The 21,312-nt window shown below is 39.1% G+C and overlaps 1 protein-coding gene and 1 pseudogene across 1 annotated transcript; both read right to left on the bottom strand.

Annotated features, from left to right (window-relative positions):
* Nucleotides 1-6,945: 6,945 nt before the first annotated feature.
* On the bottom strand, nucleotides 6,946-10,286 carry LOC145492719 (carbohydrate sulfotransferase 11-like; annotated as a pseudogene).
* Nucleotides 10,287-10,595: 309 nt separating this feature from the next.
* On the bottom strand, nucleotides 10,596-18,452 carry LOC145493404 (carbohydrate sulfotransferase 11-like). The gene is made up of 3 exons (XM_081472873.1): nucleotides 17,315-18,452; nucleotides 12,205-12,260; nucleotides 10,596-11,417 (listed from the first exon to the last, which is right to left on the bottom strand). The coding sequence occupies exons 1-3, from the start codon at nucleotides 17,412-17,414 to the stop codon at nucleotides 10,596-10,598; spliced, it is 978 nt and encodes a 325-aa protein (XP_081328999.1). The 5' UTR covers nucleotides 17,415-18,452.
* Nucleotides 18,453-21,312: the final 2,860 nt, after the last annotated feature.

Raw genomic sequence — 21,312 nt, 5'->3', positions numbered from 1 at the left:
TAATAATAATAAAGACTTTATTTCTTTTAACCGTAAAGAAAATGGTTTAATCGTTACCCGTAAAGAAGTCAAAATATCCCCCCAGCTATATATGGGAATCCAAGACGAATAGTTTTCTTTAAAACTGAATTCTTAGCAATTATTAAAACGCAAGGTAAGAAGGCGTCCAGTATCGTTTTCAATTTTCCATCCCTTCGGTCTATTTTTAAGTTCGCGGAAAAAAAAAACTTAAAGACAAATTTAAAAAATAGATATATTTTTATAAAAGTACTGAGATTTACTAAGTGCAAATTCACCGCGTAAAAATCGTCTCTTTTTGATGAGAACAATCCTATCGGTCATACGACTTTTCTCACTGGTGAAAAATATCGTATGATCAATCAGAAGCCTGATACCATTTTTTTCGCAATCGGGAAAATCGTATCGGTTTTTCCCGCCTTTCGGGGCGGCCATGCGAAGTAATTGAGTGTGAATGTTTGCAATGTCCCTTGCCTGCCCAGAATCATGGCTTCAAGGTTTGCAGACATTAATTCAGTGGAACGATTTATCGAGGACCAAGAAAACGAAAATACAAGAAAGAAAACTCAACAGAATGTTGCTTTACTTAAGGAATTTCTGACGTCGAGGAATGAGTCAAGACTCCGAAGGAGCTGAATGCACACATCGGTGAATTTACCATTACGGTTCGAAAGAAAGACAGCAACGAAGACTATGAATCCAGCTCCTTTCGTTCTTTGATGGCTAGTTTTGAACGGTCTATTTAAAGAAGAAGAATTACGGATTCAGCATTACGAAAGACGCTGAGTTCCGCTAACGTGGCCAGCAAGCAATGTCGCTCTTTACTGATGCTGTTATTTATGGTGGACAATTCAACATGTCAAGCAGCAGCCTTAATCAATCACCCACCTTGGCCACTCTAGAAACTGAGGTAAAGTCCACAAAGAGGTACAAAAGACTAAAAGTACTCTACTAAATTCAGAGTAGAAAACGTTTTGTTAGTTTTGTTAGTTTTTGTTAGTTCGTTTTGTTAATCTTCTTTCTTGAAATAAATTATTTTAAAAGTACAGGTTCGCCTTTTTAAGCCTAATCGAATGAATTCAGTATTTCAGTCGCCTTGACAGCATTGATTGGGTCTAAATAAAAGCCACATCAAGTTCGCGACTTCTTTGTCTTTTGTGGTCACTTAACTGTGATTTAAAGTTACAAACATTTGTAATATTTCAGTACTGATATAATAAACAAATTACTTCATGGTTAGTTCGCTTGTGCGATTCATTTGTGAATAAAAATCGTACGCGTTCATCACCAACCATGAAGTGATCTATTATCTGATACACATATTGCCTGTTACATTTATTTTCAATACTGACATTAATCGAACAAATTTTTTGAATTTTTCTGACGTACACGTGTACGTAAAGCTGGCGTAAATCAGCCTTAGGTAGGGTTTTAACGCTTTAGGTTCAAGTCTCTAGAGGTGTACGGCAAGGATGTCCGTTAAGTCCTTTTTTATTTGTACTTGCAGTGGAAATTTTGTCACTAAAACTCCGCCATGATCCCGACTGTAAGGATATCATCCTACCTAACTCGCGTGAAGCAAGATTGACGCAATTTGCAGACGATACAACTGTGATTTCAAGCATTGTAGCATCTCTCCAAGCATCACTTCAGATAATCAATAGCTTCGGTGCATTATCAGGCCTGAACCTGAACAAAACCAAAACAAAGATAATGTGGATCGGTTCTCAAAAAGGTAATAAGGACAGAATTATGGGTTTCAAGTGCATAACAGAACCAATTAAGGCTCTTGGCGCGTTTTTATCGTATGATGGAGACAAAAACAATGAGGAAAATTTTTTTTAGTAAAATTCGTAAAATGAAGACGAAACTGAACATTTGGCAAACACCCGATGTCTCACTGTACGGTCGTTTAATGCACACGAAGACAGTGGGTGTCTCTCAATTGATTTGTGCAGCAACAATGTTAACTGTCCCTGAACCTGTGATCCAGAAAACTAAAGCTGAACTTTTCGCTTTTTTGTGGAGGAAAAAAAAGGATAAAATAAAGAGACAGATCATTTATCAAACAATATCTGACGGAGGCTTAAATTTTATAAACTTCCGAACAATGATCAAATCGTTACGGTTGAGTTGGATTGGCGGAAACGCCAACTGGAAGGCTATCCCTAACTATTTTTTCAACAAATATGGCGGTCTAACCTTTTTATTAAAGTGCAACTACGATGTCCATCTATTCGAAGCGAATTCCCCCTGTTTTATCACGAACTACTAGGGTATTTTCAAGAATTGAGCAGTGCATACGGAGGAGAACCAAGAGGGAAATTTATATTATGGAACAACAAGGACATAACAATTAATCAAAAAACACTGTTTTGGAAAACTTGGTTCATGCTGTGATGAAGGTCTAGGTTTCATGCTGCTATTAACATATAATGTAAATACAGAATTAAGCTGTGCAAATCAGAACAATACAGCAGCTTCACACTTAGATTACTTTAACTTAAATTAGTTTTCTCATGATGTGTTTCCTTCAGGGTGTTCTCAAAGTCATGCTTATCATTAACACAGTGCCCTTTCCAGGCTTCGGATCAGAAAGACGTTTATTCCGTGCTTCTAAAAAACCCTTAAAACCCAACTAGCGTCTTTAATTATTAATTACAACGATTGTAACGGTCCAGTTCAAATGAGAAGCAAGAAATTTACATACCATTACGCTTGACTTAGTGCACTCTCAGGATAAAGAGTGTTTTCAAGATCACGAAACAAAAACGACAACAAACTAACTACTGATCAGAATCTTTTTTCGTTTACTTGTTTTTAATTACATATATCTCATTGAATGCGTTAGATTGTAGAATAACTGTATGCCTTTCTGACAGCGTCTTGGCGAGAAGTCGAGATCCAAATAGCGAACAAAAAGTTAACTACAGCTGTCATACTGCAGAGGGCAATAATAGATTTGTTTTCCAACTATTTTCTCAGTCCGCGAAAGTTTGACTTCGAGCGGCTTTTCGTCGCTCTCAGAAGGTCAGAAAGAACGAGAGGACAACATGAACTTTAACTTGTTAAACCTGTGTCCTAAGGTAGAAATATCGTGACATATCTGTGGTAGTCGTTTCTCGCGTTATTTGCACTCAGTTGCGTGTTAAATTGAATAACAAAGTCATTCATAACGATTTCTGGAAGGTAAGGACTTATGGGAATAGAAAACACAAGACCAGAGTGTGATCCTTAAGTCCTAATTTGGAATTGATTCAAATGTGGTTTACATTGCGTGATTACAAGAACAAATCCTTACCTGCGTCGAGATTCATCTTCATTTTCTTTGCGTACAGTTCGTATCCTGCGTAGATTAGCAATATTCCGGTAGTTAAAAGAGCTAAACGAAATACCAGTTTCTTCGCCTTCATCGATATACGAACAACAATTCGATCCGTCCAGAACTGAATATTGTCTCATCTCCTTTAGTTAATTAACAGATGGAGTAATGAGCGAAGACTGGGGCTTTGGTAAAGTCAGGGTTCAGGTTAGCAGCTTAGCAACCCGGCGACAGAATTTCAAATTTATCGAGTAGTGGATACCGTAAAGCTCGAATTAGCGACCGAAGCGCTTATACGAGGTGGCGTATAATCGAGGAATGGCGCTTATTTGATTTTTCCCAACTCGTAGCGAAATATGAAAAAATGAAAAAATAAAAAATAAAAATAAAAAAATGATAGTTTTCTTTGAAGCACAACAGTTACGAGTAAACGATAACTTAAGCTGTACACAGCATACAAAACTGATCTTAAAGTTTAAATAGCGGCAAAGTTGGTACTCCTGCTTGTAATTATTTTTCCAAACTTGACGTGTCAATAATTTGAACTGATCATCGACCGGGAGGGGAGGAGGTTGGGGGTTTGGGGGGGGGGGTTGGGGGGGCCTTATTCAAGGGGAGGCGCTTATTATAAATTCTGCTCGATAAGAGGAGCGCTTATCCGAAGGGGCCGCTTGTTTGAGGACGGGCGCTAATTCGAGGATTCGTGAATTGTATCATTTTGTGTACCAACAATCCTACCGAGGATTGCAACGAATCTTTATAGAGCCTACCAACATAAAAAAAGCAAGGATCGCTTACCTTAGTTCATTGCGGTCTTGTAAACTTGGTTACTTCTATGGCTTCAGTAATTTTTTGAGAAAAGCTACATCAAGAGATCATGATCTGAGATCAAAGGTCTTATCAATATCTTACAGCAGATGGTACGACCTGATCTTCTTGTGTTTGTCTTTGCATTTTAGTCAGACCGAGTGAAGATTTAAAATAAAGACAGATAACTGATCAAGGTAGATCTGTTTACTGAATAAAGATTACATTATGTTCGAGGAAATTCTTCGACAATCGAGAAGAAAACTGTCGAGGATCTTGTGAATTGTTTGACCATGATTAAACGGGAAAAAAAAATACGTGAAAAGATGTGCAAAGTAGTGTTGCTACCGTTGAAGTCACGACAAATTAAAGTTTGACATGGGGAGAGTGGCTATTAGGGCAAAAGCGGGGAGAGGGGGTCTCTTTCGTTCGAAGATGTACCAAGAAAACCGATCGAGAAACAAACGAAATAAATACATCTTTTATATGATTGGCACAATTACTTCATTGTGATTGGCTGAGAGCAGGCCAATCTATCGTTATTTTTTAAGGTGGTCTTATACCCTCAGATACAAATTTTTCCCCAGAAAACTTTTTTTGGAAACATGAAGATTGAACATCTCTGACCATTTACAAAACATATTTTGAAACGACTTTGCCCTAATTACTCCTTGATTCACGTTTAGATTAGAAATCTGCACACTGGTAGCTATATTTTAACATATCAACGGTTGTTTACAGCCCAAAAGTACTTACAAAATGGCTTCAATTCAGTACATTTTAATTGAAATTTACAGGAAAATTTTAGAGACGTTTACTTATGAGACATTTGCTTCATGGTTCTGAACATTGTTTCCTGTGCCACCGTATACGCCCCTTATACTTGGTTAACATATCTATGACCGGTGCGTATTTGGGTTTTCAATGGAACATTTACGTAAACCCTTTTGATATACCCCTCCCCCTGCCTCTGCCCCCCTCCCCGCCCCGTTCACAGGGATAATGATGAAATTGTGTTCTGCATCTACTCTGTTAAACTCTTTTAGCTGTTTTCTATGGTCTGTGAAAGGTTCACAAGGCCGGATGCCCTTTCCGCCCTATTGTTTTCTCCGTGAACACCTACACTTGCAATCTTGCTTCCTACCTCGTTGGCATACTTCAGCCAATTTCCACCAACCAGCACACGGTTTAAGATTCAGTTAGTTTTGTAGATTGGGCCAAAACCTACAAACATAACAACGGAATAATGTACTCTTTGGATGTCACTTCTCTATATACAAAGGTGCCACTTGATGAAACAATACAGATTTCTCTAGACAGCCGATTATATTATCTCCCTGATCCTCCGCAATTACCTCGTTCTGCTTTGCAGAATCTCTTAGGGTTTGCCACTAAGAAGAGCCATTTTATATTTGATGGCCAATACACCGATCAGATTGATGGTGTAGCCATGGGTTCACCTTTAGGCCCAGTTTTGGCCAACATTTTCATGTGCCACTTTGAAGAAAAATTTTTGATGAACATCAGATTCTCTCCTTCACTTTGGTTGAGATATGTAGATGACACCTTCACCATATGTGACAGCGAAGACAATGCTAATGAGTTTTTAAGTTTCCTATTAAATAGTCGACATGATAGCATCAAATTTACCATTGAATTTGAAGAAGACAATAAGATTCAATTTTTAGACATCCTTGTTAAACGCTGCCCTGACAACACTTTCTCCACATCTGTCTACTGGAAGAAGGCATTCACAGGCCTTTACAGTAAGTGGGATTCATTCACACTTCGTAAGTACACAATCGACCTCATCCGCACAGTCACCTATCGATGCTTCCGAATCTGCTCTTCACCATCTTTGTTGCAAGTCGCTATTAAATAGCTGAGAAAGCTCCTGTTGCAAAATGGTCACCCTCAAGGTGTTATCACGTTCAACATTAACGATATATCGCCAGTAAATCAGTAAATACAATAGCATCTAGTCTAACTTTGGCTCCCTCTCTGTCACAGAACGCTACGCTCACAGGAGGGAGGGACCTTCTCTATCGACAGAGCGTATCCTTGCATGACAGAGAGATCCTGAATTGGACTAAGTGGTATCCCGATATCTTGTACCTTCCGATAACTAGGCTTGATTTCCGCCGCTCAGTCGAGTCCAGTCAACGTTCCTACCCGAGGGGTCTTCGAGGAGGAGCTCGGGCTCCTTTCTGGGACAGTACAGCGACTAGTAATCAAAGCTATCCGATAACTAGAACCAGAAGTTTGAAACATTGTTATTTTACCCCCGTTCTCCATATCTAGAACTCCTGATTTCTTGAATAAAATTTCGTTTAGCCGATTATCTTGAAGGTTCAAAAATTGCTGTTTTCCACTATGACTTTTCACTGAAGTCACAGTGGAATCAGCAACTGCTGTATGAGCTGTGCTATACCTTTGGTTCATTAACTCGTGCTGGTCATAATTTGCTGTTAGTCATGAATTGTTATTTAAATTGAACAAACTGGTGTGGAAACGAAGATACAGGGAGCCTTGTTCAAATTTCACATTGGTTTGATCTAGCAACCCCGACGTGAAGTCATGGGCTCGACTGATCGAAAGACGATATGAAACATTGCAACACGGATTCATATCTGTTCAAGGATCTTCCTAAAGTTATTGAAATGAAAGATTCTGGGAACGATGAAAGAAGAGCCTTGGCTGTCGAAGGCAGGAATGAAAGGTCCGACTGAACTACAGGAACAAAAATGACAACCATTGTCCAGTTAGTTTGAAGGACATCTCGTACTCAGAACACCACATCATTTGTTTTTTCCGGCGGGGCTAACAGAGAGACGAAAGGACTTGGGCCCGAGAAGCTTTCTTTCTTTGTATAGACTCTTCAGAGGTCCTGGAAAGCTATACACAAACATTTCAAAGTTAGCTCGGAATATCCAACCAAGGATGTCAATCCATTCTAAAGGAATCTGCGAGTAATACTCAAGTAACGAGGCAGATGTATCCGAAACTTTTTTCTTGTATGCAAACCGTTTTGCGTCCTCTCCAGATATGCCTGCTGCTGCTATCAAGTCTGCTAGATCTTCCTCCATTGTTTCATAGTGTCCTATAAAGTCATATTTGATGGCACACATTGCACAAAAATTCGCGTAATTATCCCAGTGGAAGTACATGACTGGGGTGGTCTCGTTGCTTCCTTTGGTTACTAAATATTGAATAAATTCACGAAAAGTAATGTCGTCGAGCCTCGTTAACGCTTGCCGTGTGGCGTTTGGACGGAAGTTCTTAAGAATTTCCCTACCGTGAAATTCAAGAATTGGGCGGTCTACTCGTCTTAGATGAACAAACTTGTCTTTGTACGCTGACAGAATGCGCTCGAACGGTTCACGAACAAACGTGAACTTGAAATATGTTTCCAACATCATGGTGAGCTTGTCTGCTGGTAGTGGCCATAACCTCGGTACGTTTATCCCACGAACTCCTGGAAACAACATCAGCCTGATTTCTCGACTGGCACATTTTAGTGTGATGCAATAGATTACTTTAAGACTCTCATTCACCGATACATGGCGAGGAAGAGGTTGTGCTTCAAGACCAACTTTCCCGGTTCGCTTGCAAAAATTTTTAATCAATTTTTTTCCGTTCTTGCTGTCTTAATTGTCTGGAGTGAAACCCCTGAAACAGACAGAAGCAATTGAAGTCAATTTCCAGGAACTGATGATTTATCAAAGGAACAAAATACGAGGAGCTCTGTATGGGGGAATATTGACTTCGTCATTTGAGCACTAGCGTGACTTCAAATTTACTAATTTCACATTTATCTTATTTTTGATTGGTTCGTTTTGAGCATGCGCCGACAGGGGATTATTTGCTCTGGTTTGCTATAAGCTTGCCTTGTGAGACTGAATATCCCGGAGTGGGAGAAAATCCCATATAAATAGGACATGGCGCTCGTAGGAAGTTTTGAAAGAACCCCTAAGAGGTCCTAAGATCCTGCTTTGTGAGCGTGGCTTAACCTAAGAGGTACCAACACTAAAACAAAACATTATCTTGAGGAAATTTTCAAGATAGAAATTTTTTCAAGGTAGAAACATCAACTCGGAAAAAAATCCGAGTTCCAGATGGGATTTGAACCCACGACCCTGCGTGATCTAGTCGGATGCTCTAACCACTGAGCTACTGGAGACTCTATGGTGAGCACGGGTGAAATGTGCGTCTTTGACTGGAAGCGCATCGCGCGGTCACACAGCCAAATGATGTCTAGGCGCACATGAACTCACTAACTACATCGCGCAGTCACATTAAGGCATATCAAAGATGCAACCAACCACCCTCCAAAGTGAGTATTATAAGGAAATTTTCAAGGTAGAAATTTTTTCAAGGTAGAAACATCAAATTTGGCTGTCATGAAATCTCATTCTTTAATGATGGGGGCCTCAAACTTGGCCATTTTGATATTTTCGACATGCTTTTTCCATTTCTGGCTTTCGTTAAGTTACAGCCCATAATTTTATGAAAAATAGGCCACGTGATGGCTTAGCTGCAAAGGGCCTATTGTCACATTCTGATTGGTTGTATGTTTGTAAACTAAGACTAACCCATGAACCCTGCTTGGGTATAACTATAGTTGGTCTGTATTGTTTTGGATCACCGAGGCGTAAATTTTCTAACTATAGTTAGAGCGAACAGAGAATCGAAGCGGTCACATTACCGAAATAGCTAACTATAGTCATCCCTGTCTTAACTATAGTTAGTAGCCTAGATGTGACCGCAGCCATTGTCGTTTTATAAGACTATTTAAGGTTACACAATATCTTGACAGTACTACTTTAGTGGATTTTTCTTTTTGAGAAAAACAAAAGGTCGCTTTAAAATCTAACAGTCCCCAAAAAATGAAAGTAAAATCTTATATAATTTTTTTTTTTTTTTTAATTAAAGTTAATAAAAGAGTCCTCATAGTGCGTCGGCTTTTTGTGCGAAACGGCCGTTCATCCGGTAGCTCTTATTACAAGGGCCTCATTATCATTTTCTTGTTTACAAGCCACTTATGGACAAGCCAGTTATGCTCTCGAATTAATTCGCTCTTCCATGCTACCTATCACTCCTTATTGAGATCATGAAACGTGCTATAAAAAGGAAGAGGAAAATCTTTGGATTTAACTATAAAAAATTGCGATAACATATTTCTAAGCATATTAAGAAAGTTAAAAATTTTTTGTTTAAAAAACGACGACGTTTCGACGTTGAGCTAACGTCATTATCAAGTCAAAATGATAGTTGATAAAAAATGTATAAATAGTCAGTAAAACAATAGTTCAGTGGATGTGCTAAAATGTTTAAAATTAAGCAAAGAGTTTTGCACGGATGGAGTCAGTTTGCGTGTTCAAGCTTGGATTCCGTTCCTTTATGCAAAGCATCTCATAGACGAGGCAATCAAATTTCCCTTGGCACTTTCGGAGAATTCGAAACTGGCTTTCGTTGAGGAGCCTTATGTCCCCGTGGGCTTCCACTGAAAAAGTGTTTTCCAATCGCCGAGTTTTTATGTTCAGCAATACGTTGGTGGAGGTGTTGGGCTGTGTAGCCGACATAATCTGCATCGCACAGATCACAGGAAAATAAATAAACCACGCATTGTTGATTTACGATCGGAGGCTTGATTTCTTTGGGCTTGAGATCTTGTTCCAGTTTCTTGCTAATAAATACTGGTTGTAGGGTAGTGCCAATCTTATGATTGAGATCGCCCATTTGCCTTCTAACCGCGTTAGCTGATGTTTGGTCCTTGAAGGGGAGACTAACTCGCAAGACACGGCTGTCTTCCACTTGTCTTTCACGTACACCGGATGAAAGGTTCTGGATAAATTTGTTAATGGTGGAATTAATGGTCGTTATCGGATAATCAAGTCGAGTAAAGATGGAGCGAAGTCTAGTGTATTTCGAAATCAGGCAATTATTAACCAGCAAGTCTTCTTGTGGTTGTATGTAGATCCCCTTACAATGGCTTTTCTCTGTTACTTGGGTGAAGTCGCCGAGTTTAAGTTGCCCAAGGTCTCTCAAGTCGCCATGATTGTACTATTAATTTTCCTTATATAGCCCAAAGATGGCTAACACGTTCCAAAGTAGAATGCTCAGTTGTTATATAGTTCATGCCACCAAATCAGAGGAGCCTGAGAAAAGATGAGAAAAGTTAAAAATGATTAAATTGTCGCATCCTCAATGTGGGTTAAGTCAGGCCTAAAAATCGCCGAGTTTAAGTTGCCCAAGGTCTCTCAAGTCGCTATGATTTTACTAGTAATTTTCCTTATATAGCCCAAAGATGGCTAACACGTCCCAAAGTATATCGTAGAATGCTCAGTTGTTATATAGTTCATGCCACCAAATCAGAGGAGAAAAGATGAGAAAAGTTAAAAATGATCAAACTGTCGTATCCTGAATGTGTTATTTTCTTGCACTCATTTTACTCAAAAAGACTCTTAAGAGGTCCCGGAAAGTCGTAACTAAACATCTCAAAGTTGGCTCTGAACAACCGACCAAGGATGTCGATCCATTCTATGGGAATCTGCGAGTAGTAACTGACCAATAAGGAGGCGGTATCGGATTTATTGTTGGCGCGAGCATCAAATCTCTCTGCCACTTCAGGCGATACCCCTGCTGCCTCTTTGAAATCTGCCAAGTCTTGATCAAAAGTTTCGTAATGACCTATAAAGTCATAGTTGATGGCACACATTCCACATATATTGACGTAATTGTCCCAGTGCCAGTCCATAACCGGCGTGCTCTTGTTGCTTCCTTTGGTTACTAAATATTGAATAAATTCACGGAAAGTGATGTCATCGAGTTTTTTAAGTGCACTCTTTGAAGCATGTGGACGGAAGTTCTTCAGGATTTTTTTGCCGTGAAATTCACGAATTTTGCGGTCTACGGATACCTGCCTTAGATTGATAAACTTGTCTTTGTACGCCGACAGAATGCGCTCGAACGGCTCACGAACAAACGTGAACTTGAAATATGTTTGCAACATCCGCTTTTGCTGGTCAGGAGGAAATGAATTCAATCGCAAGTTCCCTCTTAGGCCTTTGTTAAAGTGATACAGCATTGTCCTCCACTGCCTGGAAGCCACTTTAGGTGTTACACAGTATAGTATTTTGAGAGAAGGAATCACTGCCAAGTGAAAAGGGTCTGGCATGGCATTGTGTCCAGTCTTTTGACAAAACTTCTCAACCAGCTTTCTGCGTTCTTGTTGTCGTAACTCTCTTGGAGTGTTAAGAATATATGATTCCTATGAAGAAGAAATGAATTAAGTAGTTTGTTAGTCTCAGTTCCAACCAATGGAAACATATTGCAGATATGATCTATGTCATTTTGTAATACAATAGCCAGAACGGAACAATCACAGAGTATTCAAACTTGAAAGCACCTCAAGATACGGTGTGTGATGTACACCATGCCTGGAGTATTTAAGTCGAAATACAAAAATAGCTGGATTTTCCTGGTTCAGTTGAAGTTGGGCGTTCTTTTTAGAGCTCAGTCAAGTTATTTTGAGATATTCTGGCCTCGAACAAACTGACCTTTAATCGAAAGAAATTCTGGAAATATTAAAAGTTTATTCAGATAGATAAACACCACAGAGATAATAATGAACCATAAAGGAACAAGGATGGAAAAGGATGGAGAAGATTAACCTGGATTGCAAACGAAGAACTTAAAAATTTAAGCTAAACTATGTCCAAACGGTGAAGTTAGGTAGCTCACTTAAAGCCTTTAATTACCAATTTTCTACCAAGTTACAATTTGAAACCATGGTGAGAGGAAAATGATGTCATTTTCTTTTAGGAAAGGGATGCAATTCAACTTTGTTATACTGGTCTTGGAAAAGTTAATATACAACCTAATTTTCTCTGTGCAAGAGATGGGAAAGATCAAGAGAGATATTCCCGTCATGCTCAATTTCCAAACCAACCATGCACAACATGCCGAAATCAATGCGCAGTAACCCTCAATTGCACGTTCTGAACCATACTTATTTCCACCCGTTTCCACCAGTGTAAAAAGTCTAAGAACCATACCTGTACAGTGTGTGCAATTGAATCCTCTTTTATCGCTTCCAAGGCATAAATTTGCACTAAGAAGGAAAAAAAAGAAAGGATTTGACAGTTACACATCATTTGTGTGGAGGCAACTTCTGGTGGAGGGATACGATGAGGTCGGGAATGCTTGTCGTCTCGCTTCGCAATCAAGGATTGTGGCCTCACTTTGGGTGTTGATGACAAAACACCATGCACTAATTTTAGCTTTCAAAGTATCTTTTAGGATGCACTATGTAATTAATTTCTAAGGTTTCTTTAAACCGTAAGAAAAATTGTTTAACCGTTAGCCGTAGGCCGTAAAGAAGGCAAAATATCCCGCCAGCCGTATATAGGAATCCGAAGACAAATAGTTTTCTTTAAAATCGAATTTTTAACAATTATTAAAATGCAAGATAAGAAACCGTTTTCAATATTACATAAATTCGGTCTATGAGATATGCGGCTTAACGTTCGCTGAAAAAGAAAATAAAAATTTAGACAAATATTAAAAAATATATATGTATGGTCAGATCCACAAATTGTCTACCAGTCTACTGTCTGTTGCATTCATTTTCAATACTGACAGTAATCGAAGAATTGAAAGTTTACAATTTTTCTGACAACCTAATTTTCGAATTTCTCCGGCGTAGCGCGGATGGGTCCTCGTGTCTTGCCATTTTTTGTCTACAGGTAGCTGCAGGTACGACTTCAAGTAAATGAGGTTATTTTGTGTAAATGTTCATTTTAACGAGAATAAACCGTTACGAATAGTATGGTTGAAAATCAGTGCGTGCGAGCTGGAAATTGCGCAGTTTTCAGGCAGTCCTTGCATGAACTAAAATGCAACAGCAGGACTTCTCTCGTTATAAATATATACAGTTGGCCTTTCTTTACCAAGGTATGGTGATATTTTTAGTATCCTGTCTTTCCTGACTAAACCACTGCCTAATTAGCAGAGGACATCTTCGCCATTTTTAATTCGCGCCAAACCCGCCAAACCCTGCACACGTCATGTGATAGTCTGTCACGCAACGAGATCAACTAACAATTCATTCTGCCTTATAAATAAAGTCTAAACAAATATATTGCCATCGTGAACGAAACAGATATAGCAAAGAAACAGACCTAACAAATGTCACAAATTTTAACCGTACAGTGAAACTCTATGGAACGAAATAACGATACATTGTTTTCACGGGAAACAAATGTGACCAGTTAATGAAAGTAAAGATAAAGCAAAAGCACAATAATCTTCGGTGAAAGGCATAAAGATAATGGTTGCTTTAACTCCAGCAGAAAAAGAATGTCTTGTTCTTTCCTTGATCTGGTCGGTGGCTTTTGTGGTACAGAGTAACGAGCAAAGCATCAGTCCACTCAGACAGTATCGCTGTCATCATGCAGCAAGGATATCAGAAGCTACGTACCAGCGTTTGTTACAGTTTTCAGGATGAGACAGAGATGGAACTTATATTAACACGAAGCGGGATTTTCGTGAAGCCCGTCAATTTTTCGGAAATGACTGTTTGCCCATTACATCCATTACATCGGATGGAGAAGAGCTAGTAGATTATGTTCTGTGCCTCAGGATGTCTCCGGTCACAAAAAGGAATCCAAACAAGTACCCGCAGCAGAAAGGGGAATTACTTTGCAGCACTTACGAAAAACCTCGTACCCGTCGGATCAGTAAGTGATTACAATGAGTAATCTCACGGCTTGTAAGAATTGATGTTCTTCTAATTTATTCTCACTTTATAGGCAAGGATAAAAATCTACCTCTTCCGATGGGTTGGGCCCTGAAGACAATTAAGAAAAAGGTGCGTTTTACAAAGAAACAAACCGAGTTCTTTACTGACCAATTTCAAAAAGGGGAGCAAAGTGGACGGAAAAGCGATCCAGAGGAAGTTTTTAAAGCAATGAACTTAGCAAGAGACCAAGCGGGGGAACGCCGATTTCAACCTGATGAAGTCCTTACGTCGCAGCAGATTAGTGGCTTCTTTAGCCTTCTTTCAACAAAGAAACGATTAGAAGTCGAAGTCGCCGGTAACGAAGCTAAAACTAGTAAAGTTTCAGAAGTGGCCAAGGAGAGCGCCGACGAGGACGAAATTTCCGCCGAAACTGAGAGTCATCTATCAGCTGTATGTGCAAATATGACGAGAGATGTGGCCATTGAGCATCCGACTGTATCTTTCGATCTTAACATCTCAGCGAACTTGTACAAAAACGTACACTCACAACTTTAAGGTGGCTAAAAACAGTTTCCAGCAGTTAGATTTTGATGGGCCATTATAACCACTCTTTATCATTTGATGGTTCAGTGATGATATAAAAAACTGCCCAATCATTGGTGAACACGTTCTATTCATTTTCACCATAGGTTACCATAGCAACAGTATGGCCTGCTAAAAACACCCTTAATTACAGCTTTAGGGGCTTATAATTCAAAAACGGCACGGTGAATTTTTCTTATATTATCAAATTTTAACAAGCATGACAAGACGCAACTTTTGGCAAAGCTTAAAAAAATCGGTACATAAGGTTCAGAGGCCCCTTAAATTTTCAAAACTTTAGGCTCAAGAGTGAATAGACCAAGAGACATTTGCATCAATATTTCTGACATCTCACCTCAAATCGCACGACTCACACAATTAGTCCAGGAGCGTGCCAGCTCTTTCAAGTAACTGAGCACTACGTGTCTCACGAATAACTGATCTGCGGATTGTAAATGGCGGTGCGTGTATACAAAGTAGCTGTAAATTTACAAGAAGGCGTTGCCTGACAGCAGAATCATGCATATCGGATTTCAGTCACTCGAGCTCAGCACTGTTTGCGGAATCTCCTCCAGTTGGACAATTTTCAGTGAATTCGAAACCGGCGAGTGCCGAAGGCGCAGAAGGGATGCAAATACCAGTGGAGCGCGAGGCAAACGTATACTAACGGCTGTGTGGCAAATTTAACCTGTTGAGAGCAATTCAATTGTTCAACCTGCTGTGTGCAGAATTATGCAGAATTATTGTGCGATTCTCAGGGCAGGACAAGTCGAAATTTTTGTTTTTCCTGGCTCATTATATGAAAATCAAGTGCAGCTATAGACATTTTAATACGTTTCTAGTCATTTCATCGGCAAGTGAAGATATAACTGATGAAAACAATTATTTGTGTACAACGAGTTTGATTTTTTTATTATGCATTTCATTATGGCGTCGTAGTCATTTAACCGAACTGATCTTTTTTTGAGAGTTAAAGGTCCCTATAAAATAAAACCCAAATCGTAAAGAACTATCTTTCATGGCTTCTTGGTTCTGTTATTGTAAACTTTGAGACACTACCGCATGAATTTTTGCCAAGCTATTCTAGGCCACCTTTGCGCCACCTTTGCCTTGATTTTAAATGGCCGAAGATGTCGTTTGTACACAGAACCGTAGCTCCCCCAGGAATAATAAGAGACAAAAACTATCACTTTGTCTCGATAAAGCAAGTCCAACCCATATATCTATAGAGCGTTTTCACGTGACGTCATCAAATTCTTAAATCCAAAACTAGAGAGCCACCAAAGTTTTTATCCTCATCAGTCATAAGAGGTGCTAAAGTTATATCTGTTTACAACTTTCCAGCTTTAGCTCTTCGTTTGGAAGCCAGCGCATTTTGAATTTCGAAGTTATTGCGGTGCGTCACATAAAACTGCGATCGCGTTTGTCGAAAATTATGTATTTATCTCGTGATTTTTTAGCCATTTAAGACGTTGTCGTATTTAGAAAACTGCTTATTTAACTGTTTATTTGTTCAGTGCGGATAATTATTGTCCCAGATAACCAAAGTAAGTTCCAGATGTTAACACTATTTTCCAGCTGCCATATTGGTGTACCACAGAGGAACACCAACATGGCGGCTCCACTAGGCTCTGTAACTTTGCGCGGAGCATATCGACGAATATCTCAACTTTGGGACAACGCACGCGGCACACCTTAAACTTGGAGAACTGTCTTCTTTATTTATCTCCCGTAATATCACAATTTCCTGACCTTATCCACTGAATGGTTTTTGATTTTATTTTTTCATGGCGTGATAATGAAAACGCTCTATAGCTAGAGAAGTCTTTCTGTTACATTTTCGTTCTTATGACAACTGCCCGAAAAGTGCATAATTTAATGATCGCGCATGGTGAAATTTGAGTTACTTATCCCCGGAGAGTTCTTAACGGTTTAATCCCGAAAAAAAATAAATATTTCAAAAGTCTAACCCCATTTCCGTTCGTTTCGATAATCTTTGGTTTTTACTGACATTTACTCTTAAGCTTCATGCATAACTATTAATTACAACCATCATAACGGTCCATTTTACATGGTTAGCAAGAAATTTGCATACCATTACTCTAGATTTAATGCATGCTCAGTATAAAGTGTGTTTTCGAGATCACGAAACAAAAATGACACAAACTAGCAACTGATCAGAATCTTTTTTCCTTTACTTGTTTTTAATTGCTGTTTTTCATTGAATGCGTTACATTGTAGAATAACTGTATGCCTTTGTGACAGCATCTTGGCGAGTAGATGGAAATAGCGAACAAACAGTTAAATGTGAAGGTGAATTAATCAACATGACACGAGCGTGGGACAAAGAAAAATTCTGAGTCCCCGACAGGAATCGAACCCATGACCTCCCGAACACCGGGCGGGCGCTCTATCCATTTCATTTCATTACCGAGCTTAAAATTCACCATCTTTATTAACTTATCACAAACAGTTAAATGTAACAACTGTCGGCAGTGGGCAATAATAAATTTATTTTCCAACAATTTTCTCAGTCGGTGAAAGTTTGACTTCGAGCGGTTTTTTGTCGCTCTCAGAGGATCATAGGGAACGAGAGGAAAACAAGAAGTTAAACTTGTTAAACCTGTATCTTAAAGTAAAGATATCGTGAGGTGTCGTTTCTCGCGTTATTTGCATTCAGTTGCGTGCTAAATTGAATGCCAAACCATTCATAACGATTTGTTGAAGCTGAGGACTTGTAGGAATAAGAAACACAAGACCTGAGTGCGATCCTTATGTCCTTATTAGAAACTGATTCAAATATTGAGCACACTACCTGATTACAAGACAAATTAAACCCTTACCTGAGTCGAGATTCATCTTCATTTGCTTTGTGTACAGTTTGATTAGCAATATTCCAGTAGTTAAAAGAGCCAAAAGCAATAACGGTTTCATCGCCTTCATCTTCACCAACAACAATTCGATCCGTCCAGAACTGAATATTATCTCGTCTCCTTTCGTTAAGGAAGTTCGCGCTAATTGTTTCTGTGTATTCTTACTGCGCACGCAAATTCACACGCCACGTCATGCATCGAGCGCACGCTAAGTAATAAAATGAACAATTATAGGGTAGATGGCCATCGCTATAGCTTTTGCCTGCCTTGGACGTTCGGTGACCCCTATTTTTCTTTCGATGGATCATTTTCTCTAACGATTTTCTATGTTTAGCGAAAAATGAAGAAAATCTATCGATTAGAAGTTTGAAGTTTTGGCAAAATGCACCATCGAATTTTAGCTCTTAGGGTTAAGTTTTGTGAAAACGTTGGCAACGTTTGGAATTATTAACGCAACGGACTCACTTATACAAAATATTACTAGTATAGCTTGTCTCCGTTGATTCATCTTTGATATTTAAAGCTAAAAACCCTGGAGATCATGCTGATTTACGCTCGCCAATTTTTCAAAATTAGACTAGTTTTCCACACGCTTAGCTTTATCTCTGAAACGAAGTCCGCGACCCCATTTTTTTCCATTTCTGAAACAAGTAATTCATTATCTGTCCGCAGTAGAAGTTTGAAGAAAATCCATCGAGTAGAACATTTTCTTGCGAACGTCCTTAATTAGCAGATCGAGTAATGAGCGAGGACTAGGGCTTTAGTAAAGTTTTCAGGTTAACAGCTTAGCAACCCGGCGACAGAATTTCAAATCTATCGAGTAGTGGATACCGTAAATTCTCGAATTAGCGGCCGGGTCGCTTATTTGAAATTTATTAGAAGACGAGGGCGCTTATACGAGGGAGGCGTATAATCGAGGGCAGGCGCTTATTTAATTTTTCCCAAGTCTTAGCGAGATATGATAATTTTTTAAAGCCGCCAAAAAATCACAAATTCGTTACGGCCCCACGTCTGGTCAAAACACCTTATCATAAACTTCGTTCTGTTCAATCCGCATCACAATAACACTCCAGTTTGAGCCTGGAAATTTATTTTTGAGGAGTTTACAAGGTTTTTCAGGCCGATTATACTTCTGTGGATTGATTTTCGGAGTCAAGACGAGCCGCTTAAAATCAAGAAAATTTGCTTCCTCAAATATTCTTAATTACGCACACTTTTTCAAGCAGCAAATTTGCTTCCCGGTAAAACACCGAAACACCTAATATTCTGACATTTTGAAAGAAGAAATGTCAGTGTAAAATCTGGTATAAAAATTATTTTGGGGCTTTTCATCAGCGCTGAGTACTAACGCTCTCAAAATCGTGGTAATCACAACACTAACCAGCTAGTAACAAAAACAATAGGCAAGTGCCTGTGACCAGATAATCAAAAGGAACGTGAAGATGTCTTCTTGTATTTGATTTCCTCGGTGTTTGGACTTGACCTGTCACAGAAAAGTCATGTTTAGCTCACATTCTGTAAGATATAATATTCAAATATTGGTGTATTCAGAATCCTTACACGATAACCGTACAAAGCGACAACAACTAAAAACAGACCTGCTCAGCAATTGCCTCCAATATTAACAATAATAATGATAATAATAATAATAATAATAATAGTAATAGTAATAATAATAATAATAATAATAATAATAACAATAGCTAATCGAAAGCCGAAAAATAGTAAATGAACGCGCGTGATCTCGATAGGGTTGCTAGCTGTAATTTCATTTATTAGTACTAGCAGGAGCCATAATCGGGGACGGAGACCGTAAGCGCGCGCCATTTCTAGTATTGGGGTTGTCCCCATGATATGGGACAATAATTCTATTTTTAGAACAAATTGCGCCATCGCCTGCGGCAGACGCGCGTACATGCTGCGAGGATTTTTGCGGATGTCGCGCGGGGGAAAAGGCGTCCGAAATTCCCGAAATTTTTCATGTTTTTGGCCCACAACTCAACGCGTTTACGTTTGTTGGAATTTTGCTTAAGTATTTTCGTCGTAAGCTGCTCCAGTTTGAGTGAAGTAAGACAGTGTCGAATTTAGGTATGTTCCGCTGTAAGCTTACATATATCGCTGACCAAGTTGTGTTCCGACGGATGCTTCTTTTACATGAGCTGTACATTACTCCACTTTAAATTTCACATATGTTGAAGATTAACAGCTTTTCCATTACACAGCAAAAAACTAGCTGGATATATTTAGATATAGCAGAACTTCAGGTCGTCATAGTTTCCTAGCTCTTCTTGCCACACGCTTGCGAGGAATTTGTCAGTCTATCGCGACCGAAAAGTAAAACAAAATAATTGCTAGTTTGAGTTTCGCTTGAATTGTAAGCAACGCTTGATGTTTCATCAAGGCCCAATAACTTACGTCCGTAGATACTGCTCAGTTTTATTCGTGTAAAAATCCAGTAAATTCTCTGTTGTCGATGAATGAGAGCGCCCGCCGATGCGTGTTTTGTACAGTCAGTAAACATGACAAATTGTACTTCCACTGCACTTTCGTGTGAAAGCGTACATCGAACTCAAACAATAACTCTATAGCTTTTAAATACGTTTAAGATTGATAAATGTTTGAGAACATATTAAAAGCTAAACTGAAAATATGTGAACAAAGCAGAAATAATCAGCAAAGTTACGATGACGCTTTCTTTAATCAACTTGGAATAACGATTTCGATTTTGTTGATCGAGTTATCAAAACTCCTTGTCTATTTTCACTTTCGCAGTGTAAAACTTTACTATGCTTATGTTGAAGAAAGACACATGATGTTAGTAGCCTTTTTTGCGTTCGTGAAATTTGTTACAGCAGCTCAGCACAAAAGATAACGAAAGAAATCTTTGTCAAGATTTGTTGACAATTGAAAACACCGACTCGGACTTGAAAGTGCACGAACTGCACGATGCAAATGAGCTAATTGTACGCGTCAGACTTTCCTTTCAAAAACTTTTGCAAACCCACCAAACAAGCAGAAACAATAAGAAACCGTCAAAACAGGTTTTGGTTATGATGAACCATTGTCTGAGAAACTCACAAATTAACTCGATACCAGAGTAGAGAGTTTTCTTGCTATATTCTTAAGTCAGAACAAACGCAAAAACATACGCGTAAGCTTACAACCAGCGTGAGCAGATCTTATTATTCATTCCCAGCGCGAGATTGAAGTCTTGTTTTCGACCCTGAAAAACCCACCTTTTCCGTTAGCTCAGAGCATTAAACTACATATAAGCGCCCTGGTTCGTATTCCCTGCCTTATTCCCTGCCATCCCTGTGAAAAATACACAAGAGAATTTCTCAACTCTCACCATTTGATCACGCAACGTGACAACATCCACGCGAGAGCCCCCGACATGTGCGTGAATCCGCGCGGATATATGACGTCAGGATGGCGCAATTTGTTCTAAAAATAGAAAAATTGTCCCATATCATAGGTACGCGCGAATCCCGAGACTTACGGTCTCCGTCCCCGATTATGGCTCCTGGTACTAGTTAAACTTTCCGCGAGTTCTCAACTATCTGTAAAATTGAATTTCACCCTATTTCCCAGCTATAAAAAATTTTTGCAGCCATCTGTTAATCTTCACATGATTATTGTGTCGCCATCGTTTTCGAAAAGCACCGTTTTTAAAATGCTTTCCTCCTGAAATTCCTTTGGTTTGAAAAGCGTTCTCGAAAAGTTCCTTTATTTTGACGGATCAGTGTGAAGAGTAGGCCTATTTTTAGAACAGAAGCCGCGTTTTCAAATTTCTTCGGTGTAGCGTGGACGCTGCAATGGCAGTTCTGCAAGCTGGTTTTCACATGACGTCACCAAAATTCGAACTACTAAACTATTGATCTTCCTGAGATTTTACTTAAATGATGTATAAGAGCAGCTGAAAACTAATATTCATACAAATTTTCGCTCCGAATGAGTTCTTGGTTTTG

Source organism: Orbicella franksi, chromosome 7 (assembly GCF_964199315.1).
Source record: "Orbicella franksi chromosome 7, jaOrbFran1.1, whole genome shotgun sequence".
NCBI classification, from domain to species: domain Eukaryota; kingdom Metazoa; phylum Cnidaria; class Anthozoa; order Scleractinia; family Merulinidae; genus Orbicella; species Orbicella franksi.
The sequence above is the reverse complement of the archived record's forward strand: the minus strand, read 5'-3'. Positions and strand labels throughout refer to the sequence as shown.

What these genes read in the sequence shown, in the direction of transcription:
- LOC145493404 (XM_081472873.1), bottom strand. Translation starts at nt 17,414, where the DNA reads ATGAAGGCGATGAAACCGTTATTGCTTTTGGCTCTTTTAACTACTGGA. An exon ending in GAAGATGAATCTCGACTCAG is followed by an intron (nt 12,261 to 17,314) that starts GTAAGGGTTTAA and finishes TTTCCTTCTTAG; the next exon opens with TGCAAATTTATGCCTTGGAA. An exon ending in CAATTGCACACACTGTACAG is followed by an intron (nt 11,418 to 12,204) that starts GTATGGTTCTTA and finishes TCTTCTTCATAG; the next exon opens with GAATCATATATTCTTAACAC.